Source organism: Canis lupus, chromosome 2, assembly GCF_003254725.2.
Source record: "Canis lupus dingo isolate Sandy chromosome 2, ASM325472v2, whole genome shotgun sequence".
Lineage (NCBI taxonomy): Eukaryota > Metazoa > Chordata > Mammalia > Carnivora > Canidae > Canis > Canis lupus.
The window spans coordinates 66,841,146-66,856,880 of NC_064244.1; the positions used below are offsets into that span (position 1 = coordinate 66,841,146).

The 15,735-nt window shown below is 50.8% G+C and overlaps 1 protein-coding gene across 6 annotated transcripts in view; it reads right to left on the bottom strand.

The window, feature by feature from the left end:
• AZIN2 (antizyme inhibitor 2) overlaps positions 1-14,838 on the bottom strand; it is a 35,014-nt gene extending 20,176 nt beyond the window's left edge. For 2 of the 6 annotated variants that reach the window (XM_025446834.3, XM_035713800.2), the window contains exons 1-8: positions 14,489-14,694; positions 13,633-13,805; positions 11,686-11,859; positions 5,239-5,411; positions 4,088-4,222; positions 3,191-3,356; positions 1,890-2,052; positions 580-692 (exon numbers count right to left, since the gene is read on the bottom strand). In XM_025446834.3, coding sequence (XP_025302619.1) covers positions 580-692; positions 1,890-2,052; positions 3,191-3,356; positions 4,088-4,222; positions 5,239-5,411; positions 11,686-11,859; positions 13,633-13,737 — 1,029 coding nt within the window. In that variant the 5' untranslated portion in view covers positions 13,738-13,805; positions 14,489-14,694. The other 4 variants (XM_049104725.1, XM_025446831.3, XM_035713801.2 and 1 more) reach the window with 4 other exon arrangements.
• Between the last annotated feature and the right edge of the window lie 897 nt (positions 14,839-15,735).

Consider the following 15,735-nt stretch of genomic DNA (forward strand, 5'->3'; position numbering starts at 1 on the left):
AGCAAAACAGGAAACCAAACCAAGTAGGGTTAAGTTGGGTTAAAATACTATGTAGTCCTCAAAAAGTATATTGTCAAAGGTTAGCTAATGGCATGGAAGGAGGTATACCTCATATTGAGTGGGAAAAAAGCAGTTACAAAACACAGTCCAACTTTATTTTTGAAAACAGAATACATTTTTTAAGGACTGAAAAGAAATCTAATGTTCAAAGGATCTCTCTCCACAAGGTGGGACTATGGGTGATCCTCATCATCCCACTATTTTCTACAATGACTGTTTTTACTTTTTCAAAACTAGTTAAAAACACCCCCAGTAGGGCAGCCTGGGTGGCTCAGCGGTTTAGCGCCGCCTTCAGCCCAGGGCGTGATACTGGGGACTAAGGATCGAGTCCCACATTGGGCTCCCTGCATGGAGCCTGCTTCTCCCTCTGCCTGTGTCTCTGCCTCTCTCTCTCTTTCCTCTCTGTGTATTCTCATGAATAAATAAATACAATCTTAAAAAAAAAAACTGCATGTGATTTTAAACACCCACCCCCACACCCATAATTGAAAAGTGGCCGGTGGGTGGGGGTAGGCTTACCTTCTGCAGGATGGGGGTGGGGCAGGTGTTGTCAAACAGGACCGAGTTGAAGATTCCATACACGCCCTCACCGAGGTGGTACACGATGGTCTTGGGGGTGGACCCGGTTTCCTCTGTGGGGATGGGAGGGGTCAGGGGCAGCACAAGCAGCCACGTGAAGGAGTGGGGAGCTGGCACAATGGTCGGCTCAGCAAGGATGACAGGTAACTAAAGCAAAAAAGGCTGCCCCTTCTGCCCCTTCCTCAACTATGGGGTTGGTCCTGCTGTCCCCAGGACATCAGGTTCATGTGGAGCACACTCACCCCTGCCGCTGAGCGGCCCTGCCCAGGACATACTTCCTGCCTGCAAGGGCAAGAGAACATTCCTCCCCAAACTCGATGTCCCAAGAGGGTAAGCCACTCGTTCAGAGGCACACAATGGAACAGTGCCTGAGCTGAAATGAGAAACCAGGTCTCCTGGCTGGTCTAGATATAGTAATTGCCCAGATTTATAAAGGAAGCCAGAAGAACATCATCTACACACACACACACACACACACACACACACACACACACACACACGCACACACCAGACATTCTAACTACCTGGAGCCCATCATCCCTCCAAATGGATTCTTAGGGGAAGACACACAGACCTCAGCTCTCCTGCCTGAGATCTTGGAGCAAAAGGCAAAGCCCCAAGATCAGAACTCCTGCCCCACTCCTCACTCAAGGGGCTGATCTATCTGGAAGGGCAGGGATGAGCGCTGATGTTGCAGCGTGGGCAGAGAACCCTGAGTCAGCCCAGCCTAAAATTGAATCCAGGCACTGCCCCTTACCAGCTGTGTGACTTTGGGCTAGTGACTCAGCCTCTCCATGCCTATATTCTGTCATCTATAAAGTAGGCTTAGACGAATATAAGTTGTCATTAATTATTTTCATTATGTTATGAGAAGCAATAGGATGAGTAAGAGCCTGTGCTTTGGAGAGGAGACAGACATGGGGTCGAATGCAGGCTTTACTTTTTATTATTAAGCAATTCACTTGCATTCTCTTTGGCTCTCAATTTTCTCATCTGTACAATGGGCTAATAAAGTATCTGCTCTCCCTAAGGTTGTTTTTATCTCAATCTTCATAAAATAGAAATATGCATAGAAAAAGTTGCACTACACAAGTTGTCTTGGGGGTGAGGGAACTTGGTTGTAAGTTTCTCTAAAGCAACAATCCACCCTCCAGATTCCCCATCCCCTAAAACCAGGCCTTGCTCAGCCAGTCCACTGTCCTTAGTGTCAAGGGGGAAAAATGGGGCTCTGTTGCCCACCTGCCACCTACCCTCCCTTCCAGGCTGGTCCAGAAGAACCTCCTTCTTGGCAATGATGCTGACTGCCAAAGTGAAGGCCGAAGTCACATAGTAGCGCCCCAGCCTGGCAAGGATGTCCACACCACAGCCCTCTGGGAAGTACAGGTCCAAGGCTGAGTTGATCACAGTAGCAATCTGGTAGGACAGGGATGGAGGACAATGACTTGTTTGAAATGTGGGGTTTACATTCTGAGGACTTGCTATAGCTCCAAGTCTATTTCTTGAAAGCTTCTTTGATTTCAGAGAGAAGGACTTGGCACCTGCTAAGGCCCCAGCTGGTGGCAGCAGACAGTTAGCCAGGAAGGGAGGAGCCAGACAGAGCTGGGTCAAGACCCTTATGCTTGTGTAAATCACCTTCCTCAACGCCCCCACAATGGGAAGAGGTGTTCTTAACGTAACACTTGGTACTCGGGTTCCAGAAGCCCTGATGTAGATCTTTCTTTCATCAATGTCCAATCTGTTAAATGACATATTTTTCACAGAAAATACAGAGAAGATTGAAGATCAAAATTACCCTAATTCTGTCATCCAGATTGTTAATCATTGTTAACTTTTTGGAGTGACTCCTTTAATTCTTCTTCTATACAAACACTATTTTTTATTATTAACATGATAGAGCTATATAAACGTTCTGTAACCGGTTTTACTCAAGACTCTGTGAATGACCTCACATGGAGGTCATACGAATGTACTATAATTTAACCAATTCCCGAGTGCTAGGAAAAGTCCACTGGGCTCTTGTTATGCTCATCTTTGAGGCTAACTCTGTGTCCTTCGGGGATTATTTTCTTAGGTCAGTCCTAAATTGTGGATATTCCAGAACTTGGCTCTTACTAGGGAGAGGCGTCCCCTAGTGGTTGGAGTGGGGATTGCGGTGACATATTTTTCTTGATTTCATCTCCGATGAAAATAGACAGGTGGGCTTTTCTTTCCCTTGCCCTCCCGTTTGATTTCTCATCAGCTCACCAGAGGGAGAATGGAGAGTGCCAGGCCTTCCTAGGGTTCCCAGGCTTATGAAAATAGGCCTGGTTAAGCTTCAAATATGTGCTTGGACCAGAGTCAGAGAGAGCTGTCTACAGCCAGCTCTGCCGTAGACTCAGAAAGTGACATAACCTCGAGGAGCCTTGGCTTGCCCAGCTGTATGTAACACGGGGCTGATAATCCAGTAAAGCACCAAGCACAGCACTCAGCACTGAGGACCCGCTCACAGTGCCGGATATGCCAGCTCTACCTCCCACCCAGCCCAGTACCACACTTCTGACCCCAGGGTTACCTCTTCGAATCTCACTTTGGCCCCCTCCAATCCAGGGAAGCCACCACCAAGGTCCAGGATGTGCATCCTGTGGCCCAGCTCAGCGCCCATTTCAAACACAAGACGGGCATCTGCGATGGACTGAGTATAGGCGTGAAGGTCAGGACAGCCACTGCCAACATGAAAACTGGGAAAGGAGGGAGAGCTTCGACTTACTTGTGGGGCCCCAGATGCCACTGCTTCAGCCCCAGCCAGGGGCAGCCTTGGATAGGCACACTGGACATTGTGCCCATTCTACAGATGTAGCAACTGAGGGCCCCAGAAGTTAAATGCATCACCAAGGGTCACATGGCAAGTGAGGAGTGGACAAGAGACTAGATCCAAGGTCCCTTGGTATCCCTCCCATCCCTTCGTGCTGCCACTAGGGCTGAGCCCTCTGGGATGAGGACCAGGGCCCCAGAGTCAGCCAGGTCTGTATGTACCTCTCAATCAGCACTGTGGCCTGCCTGTGATTTAGTTTTCCCATTTAGAAAGTGGAGATAAGACCCCACAAGGCTGTGGGATAATGTACCTGAAGCATTTAGCACAGTGTCTGGCATATCCGAGGCACAGAATAAATGAAAGCTATACTATTAGGTCATTATCATGACTTCTTTCATATCCTTGCAAGAAAAGAGGCAGAGCAAAGGTGTGGCTGCACAACCTTTGGCCTACAGGCTGGTGTAACTCCTGCGAAGCCAGGCAGTGGAACACTCTGAACCTTCTTTCCAAAGAGAGACGACTCTCCAATGGCAGGATTCTAGGCCTGGAAACAGGCCCTCCTTGGAGGCCCCGAGGAAGCTCTCATAGAGAATTGATTAATTCCTGGGGAAAGAGGCAGTGGGCCTGGCAGGGAGGATGGGGCTTCCGGGCACTCACCTCACCCCCACCACCTCCACGTGGCTCCTCTTGGCATTTTCAAGCAGGTGTCTGCAGGATTTCAGCGATGCTCCAAACTTGAAGCTCAGGTGGCTCAGGGAGTGAGAGTCATCAGTAGCAATGCACAGAACCATCCTGAGGAGACATGCAGCGCACCTCTGCCGGGTGGACCCCACCCCCCCCACCCCAATCACGTCCTCTCTGAGAAAAGGGATATAAACTAAGAGCCGCCGCCCCCAACACAGGCCCCTGACCCCTTCCTGTCCCTGTACTGCCGGTCAGCCTCCAAGGCCCATCCAATCCATTTCCCTAAACGCCCTGGGCCCAACCCCGCGGCCCCTGCCCTGGTCCCAACCTCACCAGTTCTCCCCGGCAGCTCCACTTCCTCCGAATCAGCCTCTACACCAGCCAGGCTTTTCCAACTTTTCTTGTATGAGGGGAACCATTTTTTAAACACAGTCTTATTGAGAACCCCAATATCATATAAAACAGACAAAATGGAAGCTGCTTTGGGTGAACCAGAGTGGTCCACCACCTGGCCTCCCCATCACCCCAGGGAGGTCCTCCCCGGAATCCCCATGGTGTCAAACGACCACGTGAGAGCCACCACCGGAGCAAAACGTCTGGCCCCAACCCTGCCAAAGCCCAGTTACATCAGGTCCCTGCCCTGTGACCGTGACCGACCAGCATTCATTGTTGCCCTCACCTCCTCCCACATGGTATTTTCCAGCCACACCAAATTTCTGCTCATCCCTCAAATGCCCTGTGCCATTTCCAACCTGCACACAATCTTTGCTGAAGCAGTTCACTCTGGTACACTGTTCGTGTGCCCTCTAATTCTATTCACTCCTCAGGCCCACCTCGCATGCCACCTCCTTTGTGCAGCAGTCTTGGCCACCCCTCTTGCTCTCTCAGCCTGTGACCCTGACCTCCATAATACCACCGACTTTTCTCTGTCTGGGCTGTCATGGGTATTTCAGCCTTTGTCCCAGTCAGGCCCTGGCATACTGGGTCCAGTCCAGGAGTGTCTGCCCCAACCTCTTGTGACTGTGGCCAGGTCCAGGGCAGGATCCTCTGTTCCATCTCTACTCCTCCCACCCCCTCTGCCCTCACACTCGGCCCAGCCTCCCCATGAGTGGTTCTCAGCTTACTTGGCACTGGGGTGGCTCTTTACCACCTTTGCCAGCTCCACCTCGTTGTCAAAGCTCAGCAGCCGGACCCCATGCTTGGCAGCATACTTGATCTGTGCAATTTGCTTACAGGGGTTGGCGTAGACGATCTTACTGGCAGGGACACCAATACGCTGGACCAACTCCATCTCTGCCTGTGGGGTCCCAAAGGTGATGGTGAGGAGGCTCAGGGCCTACCAGGGCCCACAGAAGTTGAGGAAGCACAAATGAAGGGCAAAGTCACAGCTATGTATGGGGAGGTCCATAAAAAGTGGACTTTGTTTTTTCACAACAAAAATGTGAAAATCAGGACTCAGGTTGGTTCACCATTCTTTGACAGGCAGGGCTGCCATGGACAGCTGTGCAGGTAGTACACTGTACAATCGAGGGGTGGGAGGTCCCATTCACAGAGAATCCATGGTAGGTTTATATATCTATTACAGCTTCCTGGCAATAAAGCATCTCAGCCTCACAAAATCAGTATATTCATTATAATGAGTGTCTTAAGGAAGGGGTACATTTTCTAATTCACACAGACATTACATGGAGTCCTGATGGCCCTAACAATAGGTATCTGACACATTTTCCAGACAGATTTAATGTTTAATGAATATTCCTTGATGTATTGGAACATTCACCAGACACAGGTCATCCCACATCCCAAGGCCCGCTGTGTGCCCGGTGCTGTGTTGGGTGACTCTGGCAACCCCTACCTCCCAAGGGGGCCTCCTCTTCCTCACCTTTACAGAACACTGTTCCACCTGATTGCTGCATGAATGGTACAGATAATGATGACAATGAGAGCAACCATTGTCACTGAGCACCTACCACAAGCAGGCACCAAATGAGATGTTAGTAAACTTTTTCTATAAAGGGCCAGAGAGCAAATAATTTAGGCTTAGTGGGCCATGTAGGGTTTTTTATTTTAAGAATTTATTTATTTTTAGAGAGAGAAAGAGATCACCCATGCACTAGTGCATGAGCAGGAAGAGGGGCAGAGGGGGAGAGGGGGAAGGAGAAAGAATCCAAAGCATACTCTACACTGAGCATGGAGACTGACACAGGACTTGATCCCAAGACTGCAAGATCTCAGCCTGAGCTGAAACCAAGAGCCAGACACCCAACGGACTGAGCCATCCAGGTGCCCCAACCATATAGGTTCTATGACAACTACTCAACACAAAAGCAGCCAGAGAGAGTGCATAAGTAAACGAGCATGGCTGCGATCCAATAAAACTCAACAAAAGCAGGCAGTGGCTTCACTCTGGATTCACTATTTCTTCTACTCCCTACAATAACCCCATCAGAGGGGTACCGGCTCCACTTGAGAGAGAAGGAAGCTGGTACTCAGAGAGGCGGTGTAGCAAGTAGGAGGCAGAACCAGCTTTCAAACTCAAGTCTCACTCTCCAGGATGGAGGGCAGGAAGTCAAGAAGCAGCCGGTTCTGAAACACTGTGGGAGACACTGGGCTATCTTTAGCCATCCTGAGTTTATAATAAGACTCTGATTTTAAGTTAGCCGCTTTTTAGTATGAGGTACTTATGTGCATGATCTCATGTGATGTCTATAACTGTCCTGTGAAGCATTTATTGGCCACATTTTACAGAGGACCAAATTGAGTTCAGAGAAGTCCACCTGCCTGCAGAAACACAGCCAGTGAGTAGCAGAGTGGAACAGAGCTGGAATTGCTGCCCTCACAGCTGGCTTCCAATGACCGTGAGTCTGAAAGGAGATGAAAAATGTGTTTTTGTCCCCAGTTTTACCACATGAGGTAAGAGGAAGAAACAATGGTAGCAGTTTGGGACCTGTGCTTTAGCTTTGATGATAAATACATAATAAATATTGTTATTCATTGAAGGATTTCCATATGCCAGCCATTGCATTAAATATTTTATATACATTTTTATTTAATCCTCATAATAATCTTATGAGACAGAAAACAGAGGCTCAGAGAGGTTAAGTGACTTATCCAAAGTCACACAGCTTTTAAGTGGCAAAGCTGGGATTCTAATCCAGGACTGTCAGACTTTAGCACATGAGCTCTTAACCACAGTACTGTAACAGAGATTTCAACCTTGATGCTGAGTTGACAAGTATTTCTTGAGAATCGATTGAGGTGCCAGGCTCTGTGACTGGTGCTAAAGAAAACAAGTGGTAAGTGAAGCAGACAAAATCTCTGGCCCTGTGGAGATCTTCGGGGAAGATAGGCAAGAACAAATGAGCACTAAATAATGAAGGAATTCTAAACACATAAGAACCCTAAAGAAAGAGCTCAGGATACTAGAGAGTGTGGGATGTGGGACCCGGGTGCCAGGAGCCAAGGGTAGACTTTCTGAGAGTCAGAAAGTTAAGCTGAGCTCCACAGGCGGCCTCCCCCAGGCCCAGAGGGATAGAAGGAAGTTTCTGGTCAAGAGAGCAGCCTGTTCGGAGCTACAGATGCACAATGTGCTCAGCCTGGTCAAGGAACAGGGAACGCAGGATGGCCTGGGCCGGGAAAGCACAGTGGGGAAAATAAGGTTGCGGGGAGGTGGGCAGAGCCAACAAGGAGCCCAAAAAGGTTGATGTAGATTTCTATTTTATCCTGTGAGTCAAGGGAATCCATCTGAAAGGTTTCAGGAAGGGAAAGGGCACAGTCAGGTTTGCACTTTAAATGCAAGGTTTCAATGCATAAGGCTCTGGCTACCATGCAAACGAGGACTCAGCAAGAAGCAAGAGGATTCTGGGGGGACTGGTCCCAACCGCCTTGGGCGAGGTAATAGCTGAGGGAGATGTGTTCTGGGGGACAGGGCTGGCCAGCATGGTGGTGGATAGCCTGTGGGGCTGTCTGACTCCATGCCCAGCAAGCCGGCTGGCCCTTTCCCAAGGGGAAGATCGTGAGTGCGTTTGAACACACTGGGTTCCAGGCGTCCTGTGGTATCCAGGCAGCTGCTGGATATATAAGGTCTGGGCTGGAGATCAAAACGTAGGAGGTGGCGGCATATTGATGGTATTTACAGCCATGGGAGGAGATGAAATCCCCCAAGAGGAGGGAGAGTCTACAAGAGAAAGGGAGCCCAAGACAGAACAGAATCCGGAGGAGCTTTCCCATTTAGAGAGAAGGAAGTCAGGCAGCCAGGATCTGAGGGGAGGGGAGGAGAAAGAACGTGTCCAGAAGGGGGGGGGGGGACAATACATAGGCTATCCATTCTTGTCACAGCAAACCTTGTCACAGCAACTCATGTCTGTACAGAAGGAGGGTGTCAACTGTCACAGGTGCCCAGGGGTGGGGGTGGGGCAGGTGCAGAGCAGCGCTCCCGTTCAGTGAATTGACTTCTGAAGTTTTTTAAAACTAGAAGCATAGGTTATCTTTGAGGGTTTTTAAGAAGAATATGTCACAAATGGGGAGCTGCTCTTCAGTGGGTATAAAGTTCCTGTCCTGCAAGATGAGTTAAGTCCTAGAGATCTGTAGAACCGTGTCTATAGTCAACAATACTGTGCTGTACACTTAAAAATGCATTGAGGGGGAAAAATGCATTGAGGGTAGATCTCACGTTAACTGTTCTTGCCACAAAAGCAAACAGTCGTGGTGTTAAATGTTGAGAGTCAGGATAAGAAGAGAACCAAGGAGTGTCCCTGACAAGGTCTAAATGCATGGGACAGATTTCCAACACCTGTCAAGTTTAAAGCATTGCGACACATAAATATCATTTACATTTTGTATATTTTCTATGGATCATATTTATAAGTATTTTTAAAATACCATATGCCCACCAACCTCAAACTCATAATGGCGATTATCTCTGGAGACATTAAGCTGATGGCCTACATGTGTGCGCGTTTGTGTGAATGAATCAATTCGTTATTTGAATAATTCAAAATGAATGTTTAAAATAAAGTGCTTACTGAATCCTGAAGATCCCTGGGGATGTTGGTAGAAATTCCTCAGAGTTGTGAGAGTGGAAATGGGGAAGCATGCCTCAGATGCTGCAGATAAGGGAAAGAGCCAGGTGCACACAGACAGGCAAATGTAGACGATTCTGGCAGTGAAGAGGGAGCTTGGCACTGGGCTGGGGGGTGGTATGGTGTCCCGGGAAGGCTTTTTAAGATGGAAGGATGCTGATAGAGACAGCAAGAAAAGACAGGATGCAGGCAGGGGAGGTGACATAAGGTCCTTGGAAGGGTGAGTGGACATGCAAAGCATGGCCTGTGCCCTTGACCTGTCCATTGCATAAGTACACCCAGCCCCCTAGGTCAATGTTGGCCAAGTCATGGTGATGTTAAAGCATAGCCACTAGTGATGGCCAACCAGAAGAGGGCAGCCTCGGCCTTTCGAGAAAAGCTGTGCATCCTGGACCCAGTAAGTGTGATCCTCTCAGCTGCAGGCAGGGGGCCTCTCACAGCTCTGGGGGCTTGCTAAGGCAAGCGTCACCAGCTGGGGCCCAGCTCTGCCATCCCCTCCCCAAGGACAATGAAAAGATGCAGTGAGAGAGCTGGAGACCCCACTGCCACTGGCCCTACTCAAGTGGCCACTTCCCAGCAAGTCACTCACCCTCGGCGCCTCCTTTGCTGTATGCTAAATGCTTCCTCACAAAGCTGTTGTCAGAATCAGGGTAATAATCATTACCTCACAGGATGGTTGCGAGAATAAATGAGATCACATACAGAAAACGCTCTGCAAAGTGCCTGGCACAACAGAAGCACTCCGCAACAGTATACGCTTTCAATGTCCCTGCGGACTTCCGAGGTCCTTCTAAGCCCTAACATCTTACACTCTGCTCTTTGGAGACCAGACCTGAGGCTGGAGGGCCAAGCACACAGTATACCACCTCTGGGTTTCCAGACACACAGGGCTAGTCAGGAGGTTTTGGTCCTGTTCTTCATCCCTACACCAAGAAGGCTAGAAAAGGATCCCCTTCCTCCGATCCCAGAGCAGAGTCCCAGCATGCCACAGGGGGACATCCTGGCTCTGCTACCGGCAAGCTGTGTGCAGTCGGCCCCCAGTCTCCTGGACTGTACATGGCAATCTCTCTCCCCACAGACCTCACGGGCTTTATGCGAGCACACGTGAAACAAAGTGTGCAAAGCAAGAGCAAATGCCAAGGGGCTTTGAGATGACAAAAGAGAAAGATTCCCCTATCACTAAGAGTGTTAACAGCATCTTTGATAAAGGTTAACCTGCTTGTTCTTACCATCCCACTGTGGTGTACACCTCTTTCCCACCCAGAATCCCTCTACCCCTCTCAGCCTGCCCAGGCTAGTTCTTCTCCTGTCTCCTCCAGTGTACCTTTCTAGAATCCTCCTCACAATATCCAACCATATTGCTGACCAGGACTTAAAACAATCATTACTAATCATTTAAAAAAATAACAGTAATGACAATATCACAAAGCAATGCCCACCAGGTTTGCTCTCGCCTCACCTTTGCACTTGCTGTTCCCTCTGCCTAGAATGCTCTTCTAGTTATCCACCTGCTTGATCCTTTGCTTCCTTCAGGTCTGTATTCAAATTTCAGTGAAGCCATCCCTGGCCAAACTACATAAAAGTACAATCCTTCCTCCCAACATTCCCTACCTCCCTTCCCCACTTTCTCTTTCTCCCTAGCATGGGACCATCTAAAATAATATAGATTTTCATTATTTAACTTGTTTGTTTTTTAGAAAACAAGTTTAATGAAAGAAAAGCCTTTTCTGTTTTTGTTTGTTCACTTGCTAAATCCCCACCCGGAATAGTACTTGCCCCCTTGTAGGTGCTCAAAAGAGGTCTGCTGAATGAATAAATATGTCCAAAGCTGTACCCTGAGGAAACTTTATAGCTTGGAGGCTTTCATTAACTAAGAACAGGATGAAAGTAGATAATCTAAGCATTCAAATCCAAGACAACAGAGCCTGCCTTACTCCACACACTGTATTGCCAGCCCTGGTGACACACTGACTAGCACACTGTATGTAGTTCAATGAATAAAGAGTGATAGGAAATAGGCAAGTAAGTCTAGAGAGAGCAGGAGGGGAATTAAGACAACAGCATTAATCTAGCTAGAAAGGCAGCAAAATTGGCAACACCACAGAATTCTCAAAGGATTAGCTGAGAAAATGTACTGTCACACATTATTATGACTATAAAAGAAAAAAAACAATGATAAGAAGGTATTTTTGTTTTGTTTTAATTAGAGGAACACCACGTATAGCTCTATGCCAAGAAGCTTGAAAATCTCCATTAAAAAGGTGACCCACCTCCCCAGAGACACACAGTTCCAGTTCCCGTTTAGAACTTCTACGTTTGTTTCTCCCTCCTTCATCCTTTCCACCCCCTCCCAAGTGGGTGGCCCTTCCCAGAGGGTGGGGGCCAGCTGCAAGCCACCCCTGCTTCTCCAGGGCCCCTGGCAGCACCCCAGCCACATGCATGTGGAGCAGGCAACAAGGGTCAGTGTGCCAGCGGGGGCCAGGGGCTCACCTTGTTGGCACAGCTGAAGCCCAGCCCCAGCTCAGCCAGGACTTTCAGCACACCCGGGCTGCTGTTGCACTTGACAGTGTAGAAGGGCCGGACTCGTGGCAGGCACTTCAGAAGGCAGAAGTGCTTCCTCACGACAGCACCGAGGTCGGCCACGAAGAAGGCAGCCACATCACCCTGCACAAGAAGGGGGAGTATGAGACCCCACTCGGCTCCCTCTTCCTGCGTGCCATCTGCAGTCTTCCCAGGGACCCACCCCAAGCCCAACTCTGGCCACCCAAGCCACCTTGTTTGAAAATTCTCTGGACCCAAGGCAAACTCCCCAGCCCGTGTTCAGAGTTTTGTGATCTGGCTCCAGCACCTCCCCTCGCTGCAGCTCAAGCTCCAGCTACACACTGGAGCATTTGCACAAGAGCTCCAAACTCTTGTTCCCACCATGCGCTTCATGCAGAATACCCTTGTCCCTACTAGGATCTGGCAAATCCCCAATCTACCTTCAAGTCTCACCTCAAATGTTACCTCCTCAGAAACAATAAGGCAACTCTGGCTTTAATGCTCTCACTGGGGGCATCTGGGTGGTTCAGTCAGTTAAGTGTTGTTTGCCTTCAACTCAGGTCATGATCCCAGGGCCCTGAGATTGAGCCCCACATCGGGCTTCCTGCTCAGCGGGGAGCCTGCTTCTCCTTCTCCCCTCCCCCCACTTATGCATACTCGCGCTCTCTCTCTCTCTCTCAAATAAAATCTTCTTAAAAAATGCTCTCGCTGCATTTTATACATGCTTTCAAAGTATCAGAACTGTATATACATTTGTCTTCCCCAGAAAAAAGATAAATTCCTTGCAAGCCAAAGCCATGGCCTGCAGCCCACTGCCTTTCACAGAGAGGTGCTCGCTGAAGCCTTGAGCTAGTCCCACTGCCACTGTGACCCATGCCTGTGAACGACTGGTCACCACAGATTTGCTGGGGGCAAAACATGTACAAGGCTCTGGGTAAGACAGCATTACTTAAACCCTCACTGGGACTCAGTTTCCCTTTTATGCAACTTTTTTTTTTTTTTTTTTTTTTACTGAACCCCACTTGTGTCTGACATGCTCAGGGATAGAGATGACCAGACAGGGCTCTAGCCCTGCAAGGGCTTTGGTCTTGAAGACAACAAACCCTCTAAGCAATTACAAGCCCGGTCAATAAATGCTCCACAGGAGTTTCTACACAATGCAGTGGAGGCCACAGACAAAGGAAATACAAAATTGGCCTGGGAGATTAGGACAGTGACACTGATGAGTAATAAGGAAGGACGGAAATAGGTAAGAGCTAGAGAGGCCGGCAAAAGGGCATTCCAGGCACAGGGAACAGTCTGGGTGAAGGGGTCTAACAGAGCACACAGCATCATGGGGAAATACAGCTGTGGTTGGGCTCTGATGGAGCATGATACACCATGGGCCATGCCGGCAGCGGAGCTATGAAGGCAGAGCCCTGGCTTGACCCTGCAGGCAGTGGGGAACTGTCAGACAGTTCTGAGTTTCGGCATGGCTGTGATATAAAGTCAGAGCAAGTGGGATGAGGCAGGGAGGAGATTAGCAGGACCCCTAGAGAGATGAGGTCTGAACTACAAAGCCAGGACCCAGAAGAGTACCCTGGCAGGTGGTTTAAGGAACTTGGTGGTGCCCTGAAGATGTGGGGTGAAGCCAGACTCCCAGGTTTCTGACCTAGAGAGCTGGGCAGACGGTAGTGGTGCTGTTTCATCAGGGCAGGCAGAAAGGGCAAAGTTTGGGGGCAGGATATGGGGGTAAAATGAGCCTGTCTCTGGTCAATAGCAAGGACTAACTGCCAAATATGAAGGGAGATGGGAGCCAGAGGAGTCCTTCCAGAGAAGGACTGTGGTGTACACCTCTTTCCCACCTCTTTCAGCTGGGCCTCTACAGGGAACCCACCCCCACTCCCGGCCCCTCACCGCAGTGGCCTGTGAGGCCCCCAGAGTGAGCTCCTCCAACAGGTCTCGGGTGCTGAAGCCCTCCTCCACCATCACAAAGTCCGTTTCGCTCAAGTAGCCAGCCATGCCGAGGAGGAGGAGCCGATGGGCTGGATGGAGCCGCCGCCCCGCCGCCTTAGAAAGTATGCAACACACTGAAGGGGTGGGGAGGAAGGGGGTTAAAGTGAGGGGGCCGCTGAGGGGCTGCCCTCCCCAGCCCCTCTGACCTCCCCAAGCCAGGACGCCCAGTCCTGTCACACCCCGCTGCTAGCACAAGCCTAGGGAGCTTGGGTTCCTTGGCAAGGATGGGGACAATCGGGAATCCTGGACTGGGACAAGGCATAACATGCCTAGATGTCACTGCCTCCCCGAGCCTCAGTTTCCCCATCTGTAAAATGGGTGGATTATTTTGAAGCTCCTTCCCAGTTATGATATTCAGGTTTCAGCAAAAAAGGGAAAGAACGAGTGGGAGCAGGAAAGCCAAGAAGCTCGGGTGGGGAAGTTTTCAGTGGACCCTCAGTCTTGACCACGCCCAACTAAAAGAGGCTGGGAGTGGCCCCACCAAGGAGTCTCAGCCCCAGAGCAGGAGCTTAGATTCCAGTCTGCCTGGGCTGCGTGACCTTGGGTACGCCCTGTCCCCTCTCCGAGCCTCAGTTTCACCGTTTGTAAAGGCGGGGGGTGGGGGGGCTAGTTCTGACGCGCTAGAATTCTAAGCGTGCCTGGGGCCACATGGTGGGTAGAGGTCGCGGGCTCCCGGGCGGGAACCGAAGGCTGAGGTTCTGCCCGGGGGAGCCCGCCCGAGTGCAGGGCCGAGGACCCGCCCCCCACACCCCCTTACCAAGCCCCGTCCTCCTTCGCGGGGGCCAGAGCCAGGCGCGCTGCTAGGGGGGGTCGCCGGTGACCTCGAAACTTGTGCAACACCCCGAGGAGGAGTGGCAGTTGCGGAGCCGAGGCCCCTGCTGGGAGGAGGCAAGGGGGCCGGGGGCAGGTCAGCACTGGAGCCGGGGGCGCCCGCTCCCGGAGGCTCCCCGAGCCACTCCCCGCACTCGCCTTAAAACGCATTTACACGGCTTCGGCCCATGGGTCTCCCCAGCGAGTGAATCGGATCCTCGGCGCCTCCGCTCGCCCGCTCCCCCCGGCTCGGGCCCCGCGGCCTGCGCCCCGCCCGCCCAGCAGCCACCGACCCCACGCCCCGCCCGCCGCCCGCCGCCCGCTTATATAAGCCCCGCCCCGGCCCCGCCCCTGGTGCCCAGGCCCCGCCCCCTCTGCCCCCTCCGTCGCCCTGGCAACCGGGTGCCGCCATCCCATTGGTCGATTCCGACATAAAGCATTCAGCTCTGCCACCCTTGCTCCGCAAACCTGAGTAAGCTTCAATCCTCGCAGCCGAGCGTGCTCCGCGGCTACCCCACGCTGGGAAACGGCAACTGCAGAGCCGCCACCTCAGAATCCCGAGCGCCTACGCGCTGGGAAGCTTAGGGCCTGGATCTTGGATCTCAGGGAGCGGGCAGGAAGCCACGAGGTTTCCTATTTGCTCCGGGAAACCTTCTCTGACTACCTCCACTCGGGGTGCCTCTCCTCTCCTCTGGTGTCCTGCTCATTCATCCCTCAAAGCCCAGGTCAAATGTCATCTACTTTTCCTCATTATCTCCTCCAGCATCTTCTCTGCTTCCTCCAACTCAAAATCCAGCTAAAATGTCTTCAGAGATGTGACTTTCCCAGCTCAGGGCAATCTCTTCCTTCATCTCACCCTCTGAATCGGGCAAACTCCTACTCACCTTCAAGTAAAATGTCTCCTCCAAAATGCATTCTCTGACTTCCTCAACATAGAGCTTTTTTTTTTTTTTTCTCTTCTGTACCTGACAGACTCCTGCTCACCCCCATGACTTTCCTAGCCTGGAGGGACAATGGAACTCACAGCAGTCATATCTGTGTGGACTCCTCACTCATTGGGCTCTGGTTACCCAGAGCATGAGATACCTGTTGTTGCTTTACACTTCTTGTTTGGTTATACTTCCCAGCTATTTTGTGAACTCCCAAGGGCAGGAACTCAGTGCCTGACTCCTCTGAATGCCCAGTGCCTGGCAT